The 24,638-nt window shown below is 36.3% G+C and overlaps 2 protein-coding genes across 2 annotated transcripts; one reads left to right on the top strand and one right to left on the bottom strand.

Moving 5' to 3' along the window:
• The first annotated feature begins 143 nt into the window (after positions 1-143).
• On the top strand, positions 144-14,737 carry SIK1 (Protein kinase superfamily protein). The gene is made up of 18 exons (XM_059591862.2): positions 144-959; positions 1,204-1,292; positions 1,384-1,491; positions 1,582-1,689; positions 1,915-2,005; positions 2,707-2,759; positions 4,429-4,491; positions 5,608-5,652; positions 5,830-5,865; positions 7,237-7,292; positions 9,340-9,421; positions 10,456-10,581; positions 10,734-10,884; positions 12,061-12,214; positions 12,591-12,813; positions 13,724-13,927; positions 14,003-14,088; positions 14,380-14,737. The coding sequence occupies exons 1-18, from the start codon at positions 191-193 to the stop codon at positions 14,477-14,479; spliced, it is 2,544 nt and encodes an 847-aa protein (XP_059447845.2). The 5' UTR covers positions 144-190; the 3' UTR covers positions 14,480-14,737.
• Positions 14,738-18,365: 3,628 nt separating this feature from the next.
• LOC132178421 (laccase-14-like) lies at positions 18,366-21,280 on the bottom strand. Its single transcript, XM_059590858.2, has 7 exons — positions 21,096-21,280; positions 20,492-20,643; positions 20,142-20,386; positions 19,900-20,025; positions 19,168-19,765; positions 18,700-19,061; positions 18,366-18,574 (listed from the first exon to the last, which is right to left on the bottom strand). Exons 1-7 carry the CDS (start codon positions 21,240-21,242, stop codon positions 18,366-18,368), a joined length of 1,839 nt encoding a protein of 612 aa, XP_059446841.2. The 5' UTR covers positions 21,243-21,280.
• Between the last annotated feature and the right edge of the window lie 3,358 nt (positions 21,281-24,638).

Here is a 24,638-nt window from a genome sequence, read left to right as displayed (position 1 = left end):
CCATAAAAAAGTCAGAAAGTTGGTTGCTTTTCGATGGAAGTCGTGACTCGTGTAGCCAATAAAGTGGTATGGGCCGACTCCAACAGCCGATCCACACCATGATTCAGCCCATGGAGATCTTGATCTGCTCAGCAGTGGCACTGGCAATTTGAGTTCCAAACGCCCAGCTCGGACGCACTCTCTCTGAGAAATGGATCCGACCTCTACAGGCCACCGGAGCCGCAAGACCCGGCCCAAGTCGGACCTCTACTCGACCGTCGTCATCCACGGCGACGACGACTCCAGCTCCGAATCCGAGCACGAACAGAACGAACAGAAAAAACGAGAGCAAGAAAGACAACAAGAAGAAGACCTTTACGCCACAATGTTGTACAAGGACGACGACGACGACGAAGATGACTCCTCTCTCCCCCCACTCCTCAAACGCCTCCCCAAGGACTTCGGTGGCGGAGCCCCAATCGACGACGACGACAACGCCGATTTTGGTACAATGATCGTCAAGACCGATCGCACTCGCTCCAGCAACCTGTCTTCTCCGTCTTCCTACTCCCCGTCGAAGGCCCGGAGCTCGCCGCTCTCGGAGTACAAGCCCGCGAGACCCGGGAATAGAATGAGCGGTGGTGATGAGGACGATGAGGGTGAAGGTGATGGCGATGGGTTTTCGACGTTTGTGGTGAGGTCAACGGTGAGGGCGAGCGAGAGGGAGTCGGTGAGCGGGACCGTGTTGAGGAGGACTGGTGGTAAAGGGATGGGGGATTCGACGATGGGGCGCGCCGTGGCGAGTATGCAAGCGGTTGCGGACTTAGGGTTTGGGAAGCAGAGGAAGGGGAGCGGGTCGTCGCATGGCGCCGGCGAGGAGGGTCGGTATCCCTTGATGACGAAGATGTCGTCGAGTTCGATTCCTGACAGTGTTACCCGGGAAGATCCTACTACTAAGTACGAATTGCTCAATGAGCTTGGTAAGTGTTGTAAAGTTTGAGTTTAAATTTGATCTTTTAGTGTTCTATTTTTCTCCTTTATTTGATATTGGATTGAAAGTTTTTGTTGGGTTTTAGTATTTGCGATATTTAATTCTGCTATTTTGATGCGTATTTTGTGAATAATTGGAGTTGATTGTGGGATTATGTTGCATTTAGTTGATTTAGGGGAGTTTTGTGTGGTTATGTTATTGTGCTGAGTGAGGTTGCTTTTTGGGGATTGCAGGGAAAGGTTCATATGGGGCTGTTTACAAAGCTAGGGATATAAAAACTTCGGAGCTGGTTGCTATCAAAGTCATATCATTATGTGAAGGGGTGTGTTTCCTTTTGCCTTTTCTCATGTTTCTTTTTGCTCTTGGTTTGAATTGAACTTTTTGAAGTGAATTATGATGTTTTCCATGTTTAGGAGGAGGGATACGAAGAAATTCGTGGTGAGATTGAGATGTTACAGCAATGTAGTCATCCGAATGTTGTGCGCTACCTCGGGAGCTACCAAGGAGAGGAGTATCTTTGGGTAAGAAACAAAGAGTTTGATTGATTTACCTGTGAAAAAAATTGCATCGATTTTTTAAGATTGGGATTAGTATTTTGAATATCTTGGCAGATAGTGATGGAATACTGTGGGGGTGGAAGTGTTGCTGACTTGATGAACGTTACTGAGGAGCCTTTGGAGGAGTATCAAATAGCATATATCTGTAGGGAGGCCTTGAAGGTATGGTTGACTCTGACTGGTTTGACATTGGAATAATTATTGAGAATATGCAATTTAAAATATTATGCCAACAAAAAACTGTGCTAAGTTTTGTGCATGAGAATTTTTTTTATTCTGACTATCTTTTTGCCTGTGTTTATGTGAAGGAAGAATTTACTTGGCTTCTATGTGCTTTATACTTAATATTCTGTTTTACTTATTTATTCATATTCTTGTTATATGTAGGGCCTTGCTTATTTGCACTCAATTTTCAAAGTCCATAGAGATATTAAGGGTGGAAATATTTTGTTAACTGAACAAGGAGATGTCAAGCTGGGTGAGTAAACTTCATATACTACTAGCCCGTTCATGTCCTATTTACCTGAAACAAAGAGTCGTGAGATTGTGATTCATGAAAGCTAAGTTTCATTCCTGTTTGATGTTGTTGACACTTTTTTTTATTATAAATGAAAACCTTGTTGGCATAGCCAAGTTATTGTAAATGACACTATTGCATAGTACTTGTCCAAATACCTGTGTGCTATCTCGGAACCTTGTCACTGTGTCCTAAGTTTGATAAGTCAGACACTTAGACACATGCCTACACCCAACACTTATCCGAGTCCATGTAACATCCTTTCAAATAGAAGTATGCTTAACTAGTGTTGAACATGGACTATGTCAGTACAAGTAAAGGTAACCATGTAGATGGATAAAATATAGAACGGAGACCAAGTATTCTTATTTGAATGGAAGATTTGGATGAGCGAGTGATGGGTAAACATAGAGATGAGTAAGAGAGAATGAAGAGGATTTGGAAAGAATTGGAAGGGCAACATTTTTTTATTTTTTATTTTTTTTATTTTTAAAATTTCCTTTTTACTATTTCAATTAGACAGGAAACCAAGTATCTTATGCAAATGCCTAAAATTTCTTGATCTATTTTGGTTTTGAATATTAGAACTTAAATTTAAATGTTGCTTTTGCTTTTATGAGCACACTGATTCATAATTTGGACAAATTTTGAAATATGAGCAGGTGATTTTGGGGTTGCAGCACAGCTCACAAGGACCATGTCAAAGCGCAACACGGTACAATATTTGTTTGGCTTAAATGTAGATAGTGTTGTTGACTCCACTATTTTCTTTTCCTTTCTTTTTCTTCTTTCCCCCTGCTACACTACCTTTAAACTTTTGCTCTATGGGCCAGAAGTTGCTATTTGTCTACTTGTGGATTCTTGGTGATGCTTACATGACTGGCATCCCTAGATTAAGAGACTCAGATAAATGTATAGGCAGGGTTCTATGAGAAACATGACCACTTATCTATAATCAGTTTTGACACCATGCTATATCTCCTAGACATGTTTGGAATCAAGCAGCTTAAGAGAGCATATTTTACATGGTGAACTCTTTGAATTAGCACCTCATCCTTTGGAGCGCCAGTTAGGAGGGCCTAGACGAGCCCACAATGTGAGGGATCCACTAACACTCCCTCAAGAAGGGCCAAACAATAGCCCTTCTAATTCAATGTACTCTTCAACTTATTTTTAGGCCAAACCTCACCTCCAGACAAGCTGCAACAACAAGGATATTGGGAGGCTCATCCTTCTCTAAAATTCCCATATTTGCTTGCTATAAGTTAAAAGAAAAAAGAAAAAAAGAAATTCTCTCTTTATTTAGTAAAAGTCGGAAGGTGGTGAAAATTCAATTCTTTTCTTCCACTAGGAGTACAGAACCAAAGGTAGTTAAATTCCTTGTTGAGTAAGTTTCAACCCGCACGAAAGGCGTGAAGATCTAAGCACTCTCTTGGAGAAAGACTCGATGAAATAGACATGTTTGTGAAGATACGGACTACCTGCACCTGAACAGAAAGACTCTATGAATCGTCAATGTTCCTTGAGATTGGCTTTGGGCCTTTCCTATCCAACTTAGGTGGAGGGCGAAAAAGGCCTTGCCCCCAGTGAGATACCATTTTGGAAGAGCTAGAATTTTAACCTTGTGTTAAGATCTACGGGCTACAGGGTTGTCCCGGGTAGACAATTTCTATGGGGCCTAGGTCTCCCAAAAGGTAACGGAGATGTGCAAAGGTTTCCTCAAAGTCAGGGCGGGGATTGGCCCTTGAGTGCAAAGGCAGAAGGGAGCTTGAATACAAGACCCATCCATTGAGTAGGGATGAAAGTCAGCCTTAGTGATCTGACGCTTCTGAGTTGAAGGGCTGTTGTTATAAAAGTTACTCTAGGGATAACAGATTGATCTTCCCCAAGAGCTCACATTGATAGGAATGTTTGGCACCTCGATGTCGGCTCTTTGCCACTTGGGGCTGTAGTGGAAAAAGTTTTATTTTATTTATTTTACTATTATTACTTTTTTTAATGGTGACTGTTATCTTCCTAACAAAAGCTGACATTTAAGTCAATGACAGTATCGGTGAATTGATAAAGAAATATTATTAGTGTAACCATCCCATCTTGGAATAAGTGATCTGTTTTTTCAAAAGCCGCATTTTATTAAATGTATCTAATACTCGATCCCACTTTTGTTCCACTGAAATACTGAATGATTTGCATCTATCTCAACTTTTACTCTACTGTTGGTATTCTTATTCTTTTTTACTTAATATTTTTTAACTGTTGCAAAGTGATAGGTTCCTTGGTGATTATTGCCACTATTTTAATCTCAGTACTGTGACTTTTGGTGATAATTTCTTTGTGCTTGATACTTGGAAATTCTTTTTGAGTATATTTTATCTTTTTCTCAGTTCATTGGCACTCCACATTGGATGGCTCCAGAAGTTATTCAAGAAAGTCGCTATGATGGCAAGGTTCATATCCTTTGACTTCTGTGGATTTAATTTTCTTTTGAGCCTCTCTACTAATGTCTGCCCACTATCCTGCCTTCTCTCTCATTGGATTACTTACCTTTTTAACAAAAGGTTGAAACACCTACAGAGATAGTGAAAATTTATTAAAGTTCCTTGGGGGCCGCAGAGAAATCATACTAAGAAACAAAAGCAGAATTTGCATTGTTAGCTGCCGCATAAATATAAAGTTGGTGTGTATTATTGAAAGCAGGAAGGCAATTGCTTTTTGAGGGAAGAGTTCTGTTATTTATTTTTAATCAACACATACCTATTCTTGCATGTAATTTTTGGGAGCCATTACAAGCGTTTTCCCTGTGATTCAATATTTTGCCCAAGTGGTGAGTGAAAAAAAAAAAACTGTACTTATTATAAAGGTAAGGAGCACGTGGATAACACTCATGTACATGCGAAGGTAAGTGGAAAAAAATTAGTAAATCCTAATTTGCATGAGAGCTTGTAAAAAAAAATTAAAAAGACATTTAATATCCAAGTGGGTTCAATTAATTTCTTCTCGTGTATGTGTATGGATGGTCATTGGCTCTGTTTATTAAATTTTTTGTTTTCTGCTTTTTATTTTCTCTTCTCAAAACAAAAACATTTAACAACCCAAATACAAAACACTCCTAAAAACACAAAAACAATTTTCACCTTTATGTCACACCGAAACACTTATTTAAATTAAAAAAAAAAAAAAAAAACACTCTTCAAAACATATTAATAAACAGAGCCATTGATTGTTAGAAGATGCCACTACTTAAAAAGATGATGCATAGTCATGGCGCTAAATGTTGAAAGAATTGTAAAAGAATCTAAAAGTTGGGATGAGAATGATAGTAATTTACAGTGATGCTCCTTTACTTATAAAACAAAACAGAAAAAGAAAAGAAAAATGGAAGCTAGGGAAAGTTCCTTTGATTGAATACTGCACCTTGAATAGTACACTTATTCAAATTCAGGTGTTTGGTAACATTTTTGGTTTAATTGCTCACAAGTTTTACTGTTTGTGATGTATAATTGCTCTAATGCTCCTTGTGGTCACTCTAACTTTGTGGTACAATTTTATCTTCCTTGATCCAGGTGGATGTATGGGCTCTTGGTGTGTCTGCAATTGAAATGGCTGAGGTATATCTTCTAACCATTCAATTTCTAGCATATATTAAACAAGGAATTATGGTATTTGCTCATTTGAGAAATTTTGTGTTGAATGACTTTTTTCTTTATTCTTCTGTACATGACATTCACTTAAGTCATGTTTCTTGTTATCTCATAATCCTTTATCTCTTTCCATCTATTTTTCAGGGACTTCCTCCAAGATCGGCAGTACATCCAATGAGGGTTAGTGCATGATTTTTTTGCATTTTTATTTTTTTATTATAATTTGTTGTTATGTTGTAATTTATATTTGCATTTGTCACACTATACTCCATGTTTGTACATTTGTCTATGTGGAACATGTTTGTTACATAGTGATGTATTCTGCTACTTTTATTATGCATTCAGTGCATGAGGATAAACTGCTTAGCCCGTCAGGGGTGAAAGCTCTTAGGTTACCTGGTAACTGGTTTTGGTAGGTAGGGTTAGTTACCCGTAGGAGTTTGATTAACGGTGAAGATTGTTGTACAGTATCCATTTGCGACGTGCAATTAATCTGAGTAAAGTTCTCCTACGTTATATATATATATATAAAAGGTACGGTTAAAATAGCATAGGACATCTTGAGAAATAAATGCAATATTGAGAGTGTCTCCCGAAAATTATTATTTGTAGCAAAGTTGCTAATCTTTTGTGGTGTCTGAAAGGGCATCCAAGAATCTGGTGCATACCATATTTGGAAGGGTAGGGGTCCAACCGTCCAAGGCATTCTGGGTTGTCTACAATTCTCCCCTTTGTCCACAATTACTTTGAAATTAGGCTCTGCAATCAGTTGTCAGACGTGTAAATAATTCTTCCTTCGACACTAAAAGGAAAAAGACTTCCACTTTAGAAACTATCTAATAAAGTTATAAACTCAATGAGACACCGGTAAGACTCTTAAGGATTTATCTAGAACTCTAGACCTAACTTAAATGACATATACTAAAAGAAAGGTCTGTGCAGGACTTTGCAGATACTTCCAGTTCTGTCACTGTGCAGAACTCTTATAACTCACACCAAAGACCCCAATTTAAAACTGATTTAATGCTAGATGCCTTTTTTTTATTTTTTTATTTTTTATTTTTATTATAAGTATTTAATGCCAGACACCTCGCGACTTAATCTTCAAAATCTGGTAAGAGTTGTCTCTATCGGATGTTATATGTGGGCCCTACATATTTAAAACTTCTAATCAATTTTTGAGCTTTATTATGTACTTGTGTACTCATTCTAGGCCATTTTCTTGAAGAGCAGCTAAAGCAATTTTGAAGAATTAGATGTAATGTTGGAGTAGAATCCATGTGTATGATGTCCAGTGGCTAAACGAAGGTTCATGGTGTTATATGGTTTGTCAGTTTGTAGAGCAGTGATGGAGTCAATTCCTGGATTACTATACATTCTATGTTACTGGAAACAGATTCTATATCTTTCTCCCCTTTAATCATATGTCTTAACAGTTTAGGAATGATGTTGTATTCTAACTTGCTTGTTGATGCATGTTTAATATTAAGCATGATTTAGTGTTAAAAAAGTGACGAGGAAATATTTGACTTATTTATTTCTTTTTGATAGGTTTTATTCATGATATCCATTGAGCCAGCTCCGATGCTCGAGGATAAAGAAAAATGGTTTGTTATTAAGTCAATTACATGAACATATTGTAATAACAGTTTGTGAGTGGTAACTTGGAAGTAGCAGTTGTTTTAGCCACCTGGTATCATGATGCTTTGATTACAATTCAAAGAGTCAGGCAAGAGCAACAGTTATCCAATGTGCTTTAGCGTAGTAAAGTGCTCTTTTGTCTATCTTCCCTTTAAACTTGTTAGGCACTCATTAGTTGGACAATCCTTTTACGATCATCTTTTGATCTCTCCTTCCCATCAAATGTCTCCATATGCTCATCTGTATTTACATGTATACCCTCAAATCTGCTTTCATGAAGCTACAGTTTCATTTTTATATGATCTACCTTTCTATTGAACCTTTCAGTTCATAATGTACCTACTCCCACTGCCCCAAAATACGTTCCTTGCTTTCCCTTTTAGGCTGTACCAAAATAAGTTTCAACTTTCAAAAAGTTAAAAGAGTGTTTATATCTAAATCTTGCTACTAAAAAAAAGAGAGAAAATTCACTAAAGGTGAAGCCCATGTTTGGGCATTTAGGCCCTGTTTGGTTTATGGAATAGGTATTCCAGTAAGAAAAGAAACAAGTATTACTGTGAATAGAAGAGGTTTGGGATGTAATAATTATTCCAATTCTTTAGTTTGGTAGCAACACATATTTCATAATTGGAATTGAACCAAAATTACTAAAAAGCCCATATGATATCTAATTTTTCCAAAACTCAATAAAAAATAAAAAAATAAAAACCTTGTGGGTGGCTGCGCCATCCCCAGTTCCTGCTGTGGGTGGCCGGCCACCCACAAGGTTTTTTTTTTTATAAAAAAAAAAAATAATAATAAAAAAAAAAAGTTGGAGAGAAAAAAAAATGGTTTATTTGGAAAACTTAGTCCATTCCCTCAACAATAGTTATTCTTTTCATTTTTAAGAGGAATAGCTATACCTGTTTGTAAGGGATAGTGATTCTCACGGGAATAACTATTCTTAGGAATAGACTCTTATCGAACAAAAGAATGACTATTCCATAGGAATATCCATTCAATTTCAGGAGTCTATTCCGCAAACCAAACAGCCCTTAGAAGACTCTGTTCTTATTCTTGATTAAACATTGTACCATTTCAAACTAAGATATTAAAATTTACATGGTTGCTACAACATTAAAGGGTCATATCACTGCTTTGTCCCGAGCCTGCCAAGTGAAAATTACCGGTGCTTGAATTCAAAATTACTGGGACAAGTGTACAGCTGTTAGTTCCATTGTGGTGTAACTAATCTTCAACTCTTGAGATAATATATGTTCAACCACTGCTCTTACTAGTTTCAGTCTTGGCTAAGTTGGGTGGGTTGGTTTCTATAGGTTGGCTTAATAGTTGTGTTTGTTCCAGGAATGTTAGAAAGGTCAGGATACACTAACACACAAACACAGAGAGAGAGAGAGAGAGAGAGTGGTTGTCCTCTCCTACTGCATTGTAGAGGAGTTCTTATAGGGCATCAATGGGATCTCTTTTCTGGACATATCCTGAAAGCTTATAGTTTGAAACTGCACAAAATTTTGAGAACAGATTGTGTGCTTGAACCTCATCTGTTGTGGGTCGAGGTGACTGTCATGAGTAGATATATATATATATATTTTTTTAAAAAAAATCCTTTTCATATTCACAAATTGGGTCCGTAATCAAGAGTTCTTAAGCCCTGCACGAGATTACTTACCCAATACCAATCTGAGTTAATTCAGTAATGTTCTTAAGTCATTCCTTATGGAGGTAGCTGTTAAACAAACCAGGTTATAAGCCTATAATAATCCTTGAGGTGTGGGTGTGATAAAATTGGCAAGCTTAACTAACATGAAATACTTGAGCAATACAAGCTTATAGTGGCTCTTTTAAGTTCTGCTAGAAATCTTGCGTGCGGAGGTTTCTAAGTTCATGGTGGTTCTTTCAACTTCTGTTGCATATATGCCCTACTCTTTCTGCTCTTTGTTATGACATTTTTCATTTAAACCATGATAAATATCCTATCTATGGTATTCAAATGTAAGTTATCTCTTTTGGCAGGTCTCTTGTGTTCCACGATTTTATTGCAAAGAGCCTAACAAAAGAACCTCGTCTGCGCCCTACCGCGTTTGAGATGTTGAAAGTACGTTTATTAGCATCTCTATTTGCATAATAATACACATTTTAGAAAAAAATTGGTGCAATAAATTAATATGCTACACATCTTGTCTCTTAAGGCTTTATTTGAAATCTACAAGATGAGAGGAGGAGAAATTAAGAACAAAAGTAATTTCCCAATCTAAAAGGAAGCTCAAGAAAGAGGCTTTTGATTGTGGCACATTAGAGTTGCAGGCCTCAAAAAGACGTCTATTTCTTGCTCTCCAAATGCTCCACATAAGTAAAGAAGAGATGACTTTCCAAATAGCCAACATTGAAGTAACTCTAGAATATTGCCCGGCATGACCCACGAGACTCCAAAAAGAATGAGAACCAAATGCCATACCTCGCTAGTAAACTCGCAATGGATGAGAAGGTGGTTTGTGGTCTCCTCGCTCTTCTTACAAAGACAACACTAGTTGACAAGTGTAAGTCCCCGCTCCTAAGGTTGTCAATCAATCATAAGGATTTTATCAAGCTGTTATCCAAGTGAAGAAAGTAATATGAGATGGAGCATTCACCTTCCAAAAGCTCTTCCAAGGAAAAAGGGAAGACTCTTATGGCTTGGATGTTAATGGGAGATATATTACTTTAGTTGTATGGAAGAGTTTTACAAATTTCAGTGGGAGCTGGTTGTTGTAGGCTATATGGTGTGATCTATTGATCTAGCATTTCAAGCATCATTTACAGGCTAAAGTTCCATGGAGTTTGGGAATTTAATATGTTTCATTGTGCTTTTAAGCATTGATGATTAAGAAATTGTCAGAAATTCAGAAATTTTCTAAGAGATCGTTATACACAATGTTTTTTAAATTTCTTAATTGCTGATTATAATTTCAGAAAGGGAGAAAAAGCTATGCAGATTTGAGTCTTAATATGGGCCTCAACATACCTAATGTTTTTGCGCACATTCTTTTTCTTTAACAAAATAAATTGATTCCTTTTGTTATCCTTGATGCATTTGTCATTAAACGTGCTTTCATTCTGACTTGAGCTATCTCTTCTGTGTTTAAAACATAGCACAAATTCATTGAGAAATGCAAATATGGACCTTCTGCAATGTCACCAAAGATTGAAAAGGCAAGGCAAATTAGGGCCTCCATGGCTCTGGAAGCACAAACTCTTCCAACTTTACCAGAAGATGATGTATGTTGCAATTTCTTCATATTTGCAGTCTCTCCCTCAATGCTTCCATCCTTCTCTTCCTCCTTTCCTTCTTTGTCCCCCCAACCCTGACTGGGTGTCTCTCTTCAGTAGAAATATTTTATCTTGTTTTGACTGTTGATAATTTGAAACAGCCACTGCTAGCTCCAAAACTGAATCAGGAATATGGAGATACTGTTCCATCAAGGCCTTATAATATTGGGCTTCAAGTTGAAAATGAAGTGCCTGCAAGTAGCACTTTGAGGAAGCAGCACATATCAGATGGTGTAAAACTGGGTGGAGAAGGTATGCATGTCTTCCATATTATGTGATTGGTTGGACTTGAATTCTTGTGGGAGAACATCTTCTAGCCTGAGGTTATGTTAAGGTTCAAGCACCAATATCTTCAGAAAAATAAATGCTCATTGAATTTGATTCAGTTGAGTACTCATGGTAATGAACTTCTTGAACCTGACAATTTACAAGTAAATTGTATATTTTCAGAAAAATAAGCGGCTGATTGAATTTTATGAAATTGAATATTCATGGTAATGAACATCGCGATCAACTTGAACCCGACCATTTATTTAAATTTGATCTACTTTATAAATTAAAGTTGAACAATCAATCTATTAATTTGTGCTTGTGAGCATGTGTGAAGGTTATTTCCTTTCTCCAGTCACTAATCTTTAAAGAAAATCCTCAAATGAACTAATACCAAATTTGGTGATTGGAACATTCTGAAACTGATTTTCTGATTGTAGTGGAAAATCCCAATCGATCTTTTGATTCCATGCTTTAACTGATTTTTCTGATCGCATGCTTTAATTTGGTGATCAGTTGTTAATAATTGCTAGTCTGGTGTATGATGGTAAAGTCACCCTTGGGTTTCAAGACTGTCGGCATGTATGCTATGAAAAAGCTGTACTATGTGTGGTGCCTTCCATTTCTGATAGTGATAGCGTGATGTTGTCTTTTCCTCTCTTGATGAGTACATAATCCATAAAATGGTAAAAAATTCCTCCACAACCCGCCCCCCCCCCCAAAAAAAAAAAAACAAAAACGGAATTCATATGACTGACTACCTATTGGTATCTTTAATCTCTGGATGTGCGTTGTCAATCTATAAAACCTGATGTAAACTTGTCTAGCAGCCCATCGCAACATATGTCTTTACATATACTTTATTTCCATGGAATCTGGTGGCAATGATCTTCCCATCTTCTTTTTGTTTTGTCTTTTGATCATTGTAGTGCCAATTTACATTTTTGGATTACTTGAACATCTATTTTTTAACTGTTACGCAGAGTTAATACAATTTATTGAATAGCAATAAGTCTTCTTTCTTTCTTTTTTTGGGAGAAAGGAAATCATATTTCCTGTGCGTATTAAAGAGCCAGGAGGTTATAGCATCCTTTTAAATGATGCTGCTTGTACATAGGCAGTATGTTTTCTGATGTACGTGGATTTTATATATGACAGGTAACTTTGACACCGTGATAGTTCATGGTGGAGATGAGATAGAAAAGATAGTCACTCAATCACAAGTTTCTGATGCTAAAGAACCCTCCCCTGCTCTTGAACATGTTGAAAGCCTTTCTGTTCCTGCTGCAGGAGGCATATCAACTGCTTCTCGGTACTTCCCTCAGTCTTTATATCTGAAGTTCATTTAGGCGCCTAAATCTAGGTCCCCCCCACCCACCCTTTCTCCCTCCTTTATTTAAATTGATTTTCAGTCTGTTACAGAAGGGATTATTTTATGGTATATAGATATGCAGATATTTCTGCAAATCTTGTCAAAGTTGATTTCAATTTTCTGAAGTCAGAAATGGTTGTTTTCCAATATATGGTTGTAGACAGTGATTTTGCAAATTTCCAAAAATGACCTTATTTTGTAGTTTATTGGGTTAAGCAAATGCTCGTGATACATCTCCCTGCTTAACTGTCACCCTTTCTTGTCAAGTCTTTACTTATCTTGCACTTAAATTATGATATTGTTGCCAATTTATCAGGGTGGAGAATACAAGAGGTGTTGGAGCAAACAACAATTTAGTTGGAGAATCAAATTCTGTTACACTGACCATACAAACATCTCCCTCTGTATCTAGCTCCACTGAGCAGAACCTGAAGACTAAAGGTATTTCTCAGGCAGAGCTGGGAGGTGGCAGTGGTATAAGCCGTAGCACATTGAAGAGTGATACTGTTAGCCAGAAAGCTTTTGCATTGCAAGACAAGGTAATAGTTCAGAATTTTATATGCTAAAAACTGCTTGAGAAGTAAGCAATTGAAAGTCATTCAACTTTATTTTATGATACAAATCTAATGAGATTATAAATCTTGGATCTGTTTGTGAAGATTCGGTTATTGAGAACAGTTGATTTGGATTATTTGCTGATAGAAATCTGGACCCCACAGATAGCGTAGAATTTATTGTCTCGAAACTTTGGATTGTTTACCAGTCTTCTTTTTAGGGTTGTAGAAGTGGACGGTTATTAACTGCAACTATCTACCATCCTTGAATGTGGTTAATAACTGCATCTGCATACTACATATATATAAACAAATTCACCAAAACGACATCATTTGGACCTTTGGTATAGGGTTTGGTTTAGGTTTTTTATTTTCTCTCCTCTCAAATGTTGGATTTACATTTGAAGTTTGGACAACCGCCCTTTGTAATTTGTATGCTTGTATTTTTTGGATGAACCCATCATATGGTGTATTTTATTTGTTATTTTTAAGTTTGAATGTGGAATCAAGATATGGATTTCATCTAAAACACTAGGGCTTAGAAAAAACACTAAAACAAGCCCAAGCTCAAAAATTGATATGCATATAGCTGTTAATAACTGCGTTCAATAACGTGCGGATAGCGGTTAGTAACCGCAGGATGCAGATGCAAATGCAGATGCGGTTATCTAAAACTGATAATGCGGATATGATTATTGCCAATAACTGCATCATGCAGAGAATGTTTTCATATCATTTGCTTGGCAAATAACTTTCTTCTCATGCTATTGTACTCTGCTCTTTTGTTTGCTTGCCTATTTGGCTAGGCTCGTTTTCTCCTTTTAGAGCATTTGGAAATGCTTACTGCTGTGGCTGCAAACTGGGCTTGCTAACCTAGGATTCAATTTCATTGCAGCTTTGGTCCATATATGCAGCTGGCAATACAGTACCAATTCCATTCTTGAGGGCAACCGATATATCCCCTATTGCTCTTTTGTCAGACAACGTGCTTGGAGGCATGCAGCTGGATAATAGTGGAACCGTATGCATGGAGGCATTGCAGGAGCTCTTTACTGGCGGCGATGGACAGTCCAAAAAGGGTCGGAGAGGACAAAATGAGGTTACCTCTCTCTCTCTCTCTCTCTCTCTCTCTGCCGTTTTGATGTAAGTTTCTTATGCACTTGATGTGCTGCAGATGCCCCTTCCTCCAAGTGTTTACCAAAGGCTCACATCAAGTTCTACACTAATGAATTTGGCACAGGCTTTAGCATACCACAAAATGTATGGCTTCTCTTCTCTAACTATATTGTCTTGCTGATAACTTGCAGAATCTTCTTTTTCTATTTTCTTTTTTTCTACTTGTGGCATCATAAGATTTTGACTACATATGGTTATTAGTTGTTTGCCTTTGCATATGGAGCTTGTAGCTCAGAGGATTAGAGCACGCGTCCACATGTTTCCATGCCGCTTTTTCTTACTTTCTTCTCTGGAATTAAAGCAGACACAGTTAAATGGCTGCTTTTCTTGTTGGACTACTGTTGCTTACTTTTGTATGCGGCCATTGATTTGCAGGTGTTATGAAGATATGCCACTTCAGGAAATTCAAGCAACACAGGAGCAGCAGACCATTCAAAATCTTTGTGATACACTTAGAACTATTCTGCGGTTGTAGAGAAGGCAAATACTGATTTGTTTCTACATCCATCTAGTTTTGTGGTGTGTTTATATCTATTAAGTTTTGTGGTGTGTTTATAACTATTCTGGGTGGCACTAGTTGTGGCCTAACTCATAGCGCCGCAGCTTTCTGTACATTTCTATTTCTGCCCCTTCCCCCTTAACCCTGCTAATAGTTTCCGTGTACAGTAACTTTGATCGATGTTTCTTCTCATCTACTTGAACTTTCTAACGAAATTCATCAACAGTTGATATCCATCTCCTTATAATAAAATGAACGTAATAGCTTTTCTCAAATGTTCTGAAATGGGTATAAATTAAAAAAAAAAAAAAGTTTATTCATGTTTAAAAATAAATAAAATTTAATGACAGTATGGAAAATTAATTAGATAAATGTTTTTTTATTTTTTATAATTCTCGTATGGTCGTATACCTTGATAATACAATTCGTTACTTGCATAATTGAAAACTCATTTTAATATGTCACCAAAGGGCCAAAAAAAAAAAAAATTATTGATTTTAATAATTTCAAACTAATCAATAATTTCAAATTTCGAAAACTGATCAGATAATTTGAAAATTTGAAAATTTGAATTTTGAAATGTAAACTGTTATTCAACTATTGTAAACTGATAATTCAACTAGTACTTAATTCTGATCGTTGTGTCCTAAACTAATCAATAATTTCAAATTTCGAAAACTGATCAGATAATTTCTAAATTTCAAAATTTGAATTTTTGAAATGTAAACTGTTATTCAACTATTATAAACTGATAATTTAACTAGCACTTAATTCTGATCGTTGTGTCCCTAAGGGGTAGCTCAATCGACAGTGGACCACACCTCATAAAGTGAAGGTTACTAGTTGGAAACCTTCTACCCCTTCTCTTGTATGGACATGCCAAAAAAAAAAAAAAAGGAAAAATACATTTTACTGTTTTACCCCCTGAACTATCCATTCACTTGCACTTTGACGTCCAATGTTTAAAAAGTGACACTTGAACCCCCAACTTTCAAATTGTTGCAATTCGACCGTTCTGACTTTTTTTTTTTTTTCTCAAAATGCCTCCATCCCAAGTTTTTTTTTTTTTAAAAAAAAAATTAAATTTAAATTAAAAAAAAAAAAAGTTAAGAGGTGGCCAGCCACCCCTGTTGGGCCTAGGGGTGGCTTCGGCCACCCCAGACCGGACACTTCTTAATTTTTTATTTTTTATTTTTTAAACTTGGGATTTGGGCATTTTGAAAAAAAAAAAAGTCAAAATAGTTGAATTACAATAATTTGGAAGTTTGGGGAGACCAAGTGTCACTTTTTAAACATTGGAGGTCAAAGTACAAATGGGTGGATAGTTTAAAATGTATTTTTTCAAAAAAAAAAAAAAAAAAATCTGACTGTCGTTAGATCAACATTTAGATCTAGATAAGAAGCATTCTATGGTTTAGATCAAACCACTAAATCAAATGATCTTGACCATCCGAAAATGAATGGCCATCAATGTGCCATACAGCCCGCATGTGAGTCCGATACTTTGCACCGTACTATATCAAACACTAGAGTATATCCTAGCATAGCTCATTTAATAGCTTAAATTTGCTGGGCCTTATAAATGTCAACAAAATATTCCCTCTTTAAAACCTTTGATTTAAAACATTCCCTTTATCCGCAACATCCAACGTATCCTGAATTTGGAAGCAACTTGTTCTCATCAGTCCATGGGTTTCACATTTGGCTTCTCTTTGTTTTGTTGTCTCTTGATAGGGAGAGACAGAGTGATTTGAAGGATTTGGAAGAGAATATAACTTCCTATTCTGTGATTTAAAACCTTTGATTTAAAACATTCCCAAAAACACAAATATATATATATATATATATATATATATATATATATATATATTGAAAATATTTCAACAATCCCCATCATTTTCAAAATCAAAACAACTCGAGTAGAATAGGAAAACTCATATATAAATGAAGGTGTCTTGAGTACTTGAACCTTCACTTAGTGATAGTATGTTAAAGCTAATTAGAATTACACTTAATAGTACTACAAGAAAATAGATTTTTAACCACGATAAAATGTTAAAAATTTAAAAATCATTCTGTACAACTAATTAAACAAGCAAACTTTGAAAACCTTGTGCCAGGGAAAATGATCCTCTCCATTTCAAATCCCTTTCATTTCTTCCTGTTAGTGCATTTATAAGAGTAGTGTTGTTCAAAAATTTTAACCTCAAATTTTTTTTGACAATTTTGCCATTTAGAGCACTAACCGGAGGAAATTGAAAGAATTTGAAATAGAGAGGATCATTTTCCTTATGCGAAACCAGTAGCTATTATCAAACAGTCAACTCCCGCAGAAATAATATAAAATTTAAACAATAAAAAGATTGGTGGAATTGTTTAACAGTGCTACGATAAAATAGGTTATTAACGACGACATTTTGTACGTCCTCGTTAAAATTTTTAAAATAATCGCTGAGAAAAATCGTCGAAACTGCTTGATTCTTATTAGTTATCAACGAATTGTGATATAAAATGATATCATTTAATATAGCGATGTACTATATATTACGAAAGATAATAATATTTAATTAAACGAAATCGGCGGGTCTCACTCACCAAACTCTCTCTTCCTACCAAATCTTGAACTTGTAAGTCCCGGTAACCTTCAACTTGTAAGTCCTCGTCTTCAACTAATTTGTTTGCTGCTTAGCATAAACTAAGTATTAACAATATTTTCTAAGAGGAATGTTAGGGTTCCTTTCCTTTTTTTTTTTTTTTTTTTTTTTTTTTCAAAAATTTGGTTCTCAAATGATGTGTCGACACCATCTCGTCCCGGTATACCTTGATTTACTAAAATTAAAAATTACATAGGATGGTGACACATCACTTAGGAACCAAATTTTAGAAGAAGAAGAAAAAGAAGAAAAGAAGAAAAAAAAAAAACGTAATCCATTTCAAGAGCCTGTTTGAGATTGCGTTTAAGAAATAAAGCTTTTAAATCAAAAAACGCTTTTTTGGCAAAAATTTTATTTTTAAATTTTTGCCAAAAATGCATTTTGAGCATTTTTTGAGTAAAAGGTAAATATATATATATATATATATATATACTTTTATAATTTTTTACCAAACAGACCAGCTTTTAACTCCATCCGGCTTCTTTCATTCACTACGTCTAGAGATGTTATGCTGGTTGTTGAGTTTAGTTTAAGATTTAATTTGGGAATGGGCTTGGTACGTAGTATTTGATTTTAGTGATTGTTCTTTGAATAAAAGAATGTAAATAATTGTTAGTTTGGAGTAAGTTACGGATGAATACTATATAATATTCTAGCTGCTGTTTGAGGTAGGTAGTAAACGTGTATTGTTGGTGAGAGGCACTTGAGATTTCACTCATGCATGGGGTGATTTCATCAAAGTATCATTTAAGGTCGATGATATATGCAACTTAGTAGATGAGTTTTATCCTCAAAATTTCATTGAGTAAGAAAAAATTTATTTGCGATTTCAATTGCATTGTTAGAATATTTTGTCACATAAATATTACAGAAATATAATATTTTAACATGCATCATCATGAGCTTGATTTGGCAAAACATTCAAAGTCTAAAAATATATCTACACTATCTGAGTTATGTGTAAGTTAAGATTAGCGATTTCGGGAAAGTCAAAGATATGATATGTTAAATCATTTAAGTGTGCATGTTACCAATGCCAGTACAGAACAAGCTTTAATAATTCACTCATTCAAAGCGGACAATCTGTAAAATTATTCCATTGATTTCTCAGCTTCTAGCCTTCCAGCATATATATTTAATTTGCTAAGTGTTTCGCCCTCCGTCATATTCTGCATATATAACTCAATTAACTAATAAAACTACAGGACCTAATCAAGTATTGTTTGGTTCTCCATATCTTCTTCATCCAACCCATCGCTATTTTGTATCCGAACTTTTAACGGCACTTTACAAGAAGGCATGTAAGCAGGGGGCTGGCGGATGCTTGTCTCAGTAGTGGGCCCATTCTTTACTATAAATGCCGTGTTCATACCCCAACTCAGATGTCGATCAAAATGACAATGCCAAAACCACACACCTGCGAAAAATCATTTGATGTAATATAATATTAGCGACCAACCACATTTTTAATGTTCATGAGATCGATCGGGATACGACAGTAACAACAAGAGTAGGTTAAGGTAGGTAGAAATACATACGTACCTGGATTATTTGCTACAAATCTGATGGCAAGCCATCCCTTCTTAGGAACTCCAAAGGTATTCAATTCAGGAGGATCAACCAAATTAAAGCCTTTTGGATCTGTCTCATTATCAAAATTACCAAAGCCTGTTCCAACTACATAGTAGCTATATCCATGCAAATGCATCGGATGATTCACCGAGCCTTTTAGCAAGGCAGTCCCTTGAAAAACTATCTCCACTGCCTCGCCATAGTTCAACACCTTCACCTTGGTCCCTTGGCTTGTCAATAAAATGTTATCGGCCGGAAACTCATCACCTGTAAAGTTATAGAATAAAGGCGGGTAGTCCGGGAAGTCTATGGTGTAAACCCCACTGATATTCCTGCATGCGCAAGAGCAAGAGGTTTCAGCTTCATTATATATATTTTTTAAAAAGGCTAGCATATATATATATATATATACGGGAATTGAAATAGCTAGGGAACAACCTGTAGTAGGCATGAAGCACGTCAGTACTTGGGTTGACCCAAGTTATGTTATTTAAGGTTGAAACCAATGTTTCATTGTCATGCGCTCTTGTACAGATTGGACAGTAAAGCAAATTCATGGAAACTGTAATATACATTCTCTCAGTTATGTTGAGGGGGACATTTACTGGGTGTTCTTTGTTGGCCAAGCTCCTTATACGGCTGGTGAAGGTCAAGGCAGCCATGTAGTCCAAGTAAAGAGGAAGTGCAGTTGGAAAGGAAGGAGATGATGGGATAGTATAATTGCCTTTGTACTGTAGAATTGCAGTTGTATTGACGCGGTCAAAGTCGGTAACAGAGGCGTCTTCGCTTGAGTATTGTCTAATAGCCATGTAATAGTGGCCGAGAGGTTGGTTTGCTGTGAGCAAGACATCCATTGTTTGTCCGGGGCTTATCATGATGTATTCTGTGGAAATGGGTTTGATATAATGTGCATCCATCCCAACAACTGTGAGATTGTGTTCAGCAACTGCAAAGAAGACTTCTGCATTCATCACAGCATTGACTACCCGGAAAAGATAGGTTTTGCCGTAATCAACCATCCAACGATATGTCGTTCCTGCAGCAAATATTGATTCAGATGGTAGTCGAATCTTATAATATAATAAATTCATTTATTTCTATATATATATATATATTTTAATTCTACCTGAGTAGCTGAGATGCCAAATCAAAAGCTAAAGACGTACATACCCTTGGAGCAAGGACAAAAATCTCCCGGTTCACCGTTTATGGTATTAGCAACAGAATGTGGCAAGTCATCACCGGTTTCTATGGCCTCATCCACCAATTCCTTCAAATTTCCATCGTACCAGGCGGCTGCGTGCATGTTCAACAAAGCTGAATTACATACGTGTGCTGCCTTTTTGCTTTTATTATATTTATATATATATATATATATATAGATCGAAAGACATGTACGTATAATTGCATACCGAGCACAACGATCTCTTCTTCATCCGGCTTGGCAAATGGATAGGTGGATCCAACAGGTGGCAAGATAACTATGGCGCCATGAACTGTGGCACGTGTCCAATCGCTATGAGCATGCCACCAAAGGGTTCCTTCCTCATCAGAAAATATTACCTCGTACGTGAAATTTGATCCAGGTTCAATGGGACACTGTGTGATGTATTCTGGACCATCTGACCACGGATTTCTTGGTTGCTTCACACCGTGCCTGTCATTGTTTTATGTTTTGAATTATCTATTAATTAACCTTTCTTTTTTGGAACGGAAAACAACAAACGCCGTGTTTGTTAACGATTTTATTTTATGTTCTTACCAGTGAATAGTAACTCCATAGTATCCTTCGTTGCGGACATTAACATACACCGTATCTCCTTTGTGGACCCAAATTACTGGCCCCGGAAAACTTTCATTTACAACTAGTATGCTCTCCGTGTTACACAGTTTCGTGAAGTTTTTCTCCTTAAGCTACAAAAACAAAAAAAAGAACATTTAATATATGATGGTGATTTATTATTAAAAAATGTACAATATATATACGTACATTGACATAATTAAGCTCCGACGCATTATATATATATATATATATATAGAGAGAGAGAGAGAGAGAGAGAGAGTATCTGAAAGGCAACATTTATTTTCTGACCTCCCCAGTCCCCTCCTCAGATCCAACCAAAAAAGAAAAAGAAAAAAAGAAACAGATGAACAAAAGAAAAGACAACATCGTATCATGGACACCCGCAACCGCAAGATAGGCTATAAACAATAATATTGATGGTTCTCTAAGAATGTGAACTTATCTACCATTATTTTGAATATCAAGCAAAAAGAAGTTTATTCAAACACAGGGAATGATAATTGAATAAACACGACATGGTTGCCCACTAGTACTAGAGGCTAGGAAAGTGTTAAGTACTTACAACAAAGTCGTAGAAATGGACCTCGCCTTGAACCATGCTAAAATATAACTGTCCAAGAAGAAGCAAAATGCCCAGAAACCCTAACACCGTATGCATGTTCTTGGAGTTCATTTTCTGACCCTTAAATGCAGTATTTTGTTTATACATATATATGCATGTGATTCCTCTTGATTTTTGAGACCTATATATATAGTAACAGCATTGAGATCCCTCTTTAAGAGGAACCGACGATGTCAGCAGGGATCTGGATCCCCTGGAATTCCAGGGGAATTCCAAATTCTAGAATTAGAATATTAATGGTCCAAAATGTGCCATATGGTTAAAACCACTTTCCTCTCAAACCCATTGTTTTTAGACACCAAAAACACTTTCCCTCCCAAAACCCACTTGTTTTTAGATACCAAAAGACTTTCCCTCCCAAATTAAATCTTCTCCCTCACGTCTGAAAAAAAAAAAAATTCTCAGCTGCAATTTTCTTTCAGACGTGAAGAAGAAGTGGGTTTTTGGAGGGATGTCTAGATGTGAGGAAGAAGAAAGCAGAGGAAGAGGAAGAAGAAGGGTAAAGCTGAAATTTTGTTTTTTCAGACGTGATGAAGAAGTGGGTTTTGGTGGGTTTGGGAGGAAAGTGGTTTTAACCGCGTGGCACATTTTGGACCATTAATATTCTAATTCTAGAATCTGGAATTCTCCTGAAATTCCAGGGGATCCAGATCCTGTCAGCAGAGGGAATTAAAAATAATGAACAGTCATGATCTTCTTGAACAAAGTTTATAAATAAAAATATAAACCTACCTAACATTCTTGTTAATTAAATAATAAAATCATTCATTAAACAATAAATTTCGGCAACCAAGTTGCTGGATATAGAAACAAACTGCCCATGCGTTATCAATATGCTTTGTACAGAGATCCATATCTGGCATGGGCATTCGTGAATTCAGACGCAGATCTACAGATTAATTAATATAGAACGGTTCCATGGATCTGACATTCTGACGAATTCAAATTTGAGTTTCATTTCATTTCTTTCTAGAGAGCTAGAGGTGATCATCTGTTCTAAATTTAAGGATTTAAAAATATACATGTTGGAAAAAGAATAAATAAATATTTAAAGTTGGTAAGTAAAATGGGAAGCTGCGTGCTGTTACAGCGCATCCTCAATAAACTCTCTTAAATTTACTTTTACCCTAAATTTGGTTAAATTCTTAAAAGACTAAGCTTCATCAAGCTCTCTCTTTTCTCCTTTTCATTTTAGGGCTTGCCAAACTTCCCCCACATTTGGAGAACAAAATCCTTTATCTACCCCTCCCCTTTTTTTTTTTGAAATGTTTTTATACTTCCCCTCACCTTGCACTTTCTCTCTTCATCATCCTTATGGGTTTGTAACTTTGTGGAGGTGCTTTGAGAATAAAAAAAATGAATGAAGTCCTTAAGAGGTATCTCAATCGGTTGGGACTACGCCTAATGAAGCGGAGGTCACTAGCTAGTTAGAATTCCCCTCTCCTCTTGTACGGACATGTCAAAAAAAAATGAAAATAGAATAAAAAATTATATTTAAATATAATAGAGTAAAATTTGAAGAGTTTATTATTTGATACTAGTTAAATTAGAAAGAGTAAATTTTTTAACCAAATTTTAATTAAAGAATTAGAGAGTTCATTAAAAATGCTACGAGTATTTTAAAAAATAAATAGTTAAAATAAAAACAAAATTAGTTATTTTGAATAAAATTTGTAGTGAATTGAAAAAGTACGGATGCACATGCATATAAAGATGTTAAGCTGAGAGAGTCCTATCAGAAGAAAAAAGTAAAACAAATCATCCCAGTTGTATTTTCTGTGTGTCATGAGGTCATACTTTTGATTTATTATTTAATTATCTATTAGGGACAATAGCATGACCTCTTGGTTCTCTCTGTCTCTCACTGACGTTCTTGTCCTCAACCGAAAGTTCTTCCCAACTCATTATTCACGTGCTGCTGTGATTAATTAGCAACTAATTAATTAATCACAGCAGATTATAATCACAGCAGTTGTAAAACAACTCATCCCAGTTGTATTTTCTCTGTGTCATGAGGTCATCCTTTCGATTTATTATTTAATTATCTATTAGGGACAATATCATGACCTCGTGATTTTCTCTGTGTCTCTCACTGACGTTCTTGTCCTCAACCTAAAGTTCTTCTCAACTCATTATTCACGTGCTGCTGTGATTAATTAGCAACTAACCGTCAAGTCCTCAGCTTCCCTGGATCCTGGAGAATTTTATTTCATTGTTATTATTTTTTTGGGGTTTTTAAATAGAGAATGGAGAAAGGCTGACCGCCCGAAAGATTAATTAATTCAGTTACAATTAATGAAATTGTTAGTTATTGATATAAGACGTGTCCTTGTCCCCCACTAAAGACAAACAGGGTTTTTAGTTGCTTTTATAATTATTTTTCTTCCTAGATTTATGTTTACATTAAATTTACTTTAATTGTTTTATTTCTTTATTAGAATTAGGTTTACTATTGATACCATAACTAAATTTATTTTCTCTACAAGTAGGGACAGAGTCAGGAGGCCAAAGTCAAAAAAATTTACTACTAGGGGCCGGTTTATATATATATATATAAACCTTAAAATATCTTTGTTCTTAGGAATTGGAAGGGGACAATGGCCAATACAAGTCCGTACCCCCGTGTCCCTAGGATTCGGATCCTCTCTGGTTCAAACTAGTTTACGGCTCAAATTTTTTTAAAAAGATCTAAAGTACAAAATCAGCCACATCATCAAACACCCCAGTTAACCACGTCTAAAAGAAAACGTAAACTTTAACGGCAAATCCCTCCTCCATCCAAAACCCATCCCTCGCCACTTCATCTACTGGCGACTGTTTCTCCGATTGGATTTCTCTGCCACAATCTCCTTCGTTGCTGGCTTTGGGGTTCCTCTGCCATGAACAAATAACAAGGAAGAATTCGAGGCTCATTTTCTGTTGCTGCGGGAGTCATTAGCGATGCTTCTGGAAACATCATCATGGTAGCTACTCATAAGTTACACTCCATAGATGCTCTAGCTAGGGAAGCTTTTGCTGCTCTTCTCACGGCTCGTATGGCTGCCTCTCTGACCAATGATAAATTTTGTATTGAAGGGGATGCTCTTTTAGTAGTTTTAGCTATTAACAATCTTTCCCTTTTCTCTTCTTGGTCTTTTGGTAATTGTATTTCTGACATTAGTGTTACTTTATCCTCCTTTCCTAACTGAAATGCTTCGAAAGTGTCTAGATGTGCCAACTTTCGTGCACACGATTTAGCTAAATGGGCCGCTTCCCATCTTATTTTTGGAAGCATTCCCATAGGGTCTCCCATTATCTCTTCCATTCGGATCAGAAGTGGTAAAGACCCTCCCCTATAGCCTTTTCCCTTATTCAATTAAAAAAAAAAAAAAAGGAAGAAGACTCTCTCCACTTGCTCAGTACGTCGGGTCAACTTCTCCAGCTCTGGAGCTCTTTCTTTGTGATGGGTTTCTCCACCACCACTTCCTCCGTTGCTCTCTTTTG

The sequence above is a fragment of the Corylus avellana genome, chromosome 4 (genome assembly GCF_965113065.1).
Source record: "Corylus avellana chromosome 4, dhCorAvel1.hap1.2, whole genome shotgun sequence".
NCBI classification, from domain to species: Eukaryota; Viridiplantae; Streptophyta; class Magnoliopsida; order Fagales; family Betulaceae; genus Corylus; species Corylus avellana.
This window is presented reverse-complemented; position numbering and strand designations above follow the sequence as displayed.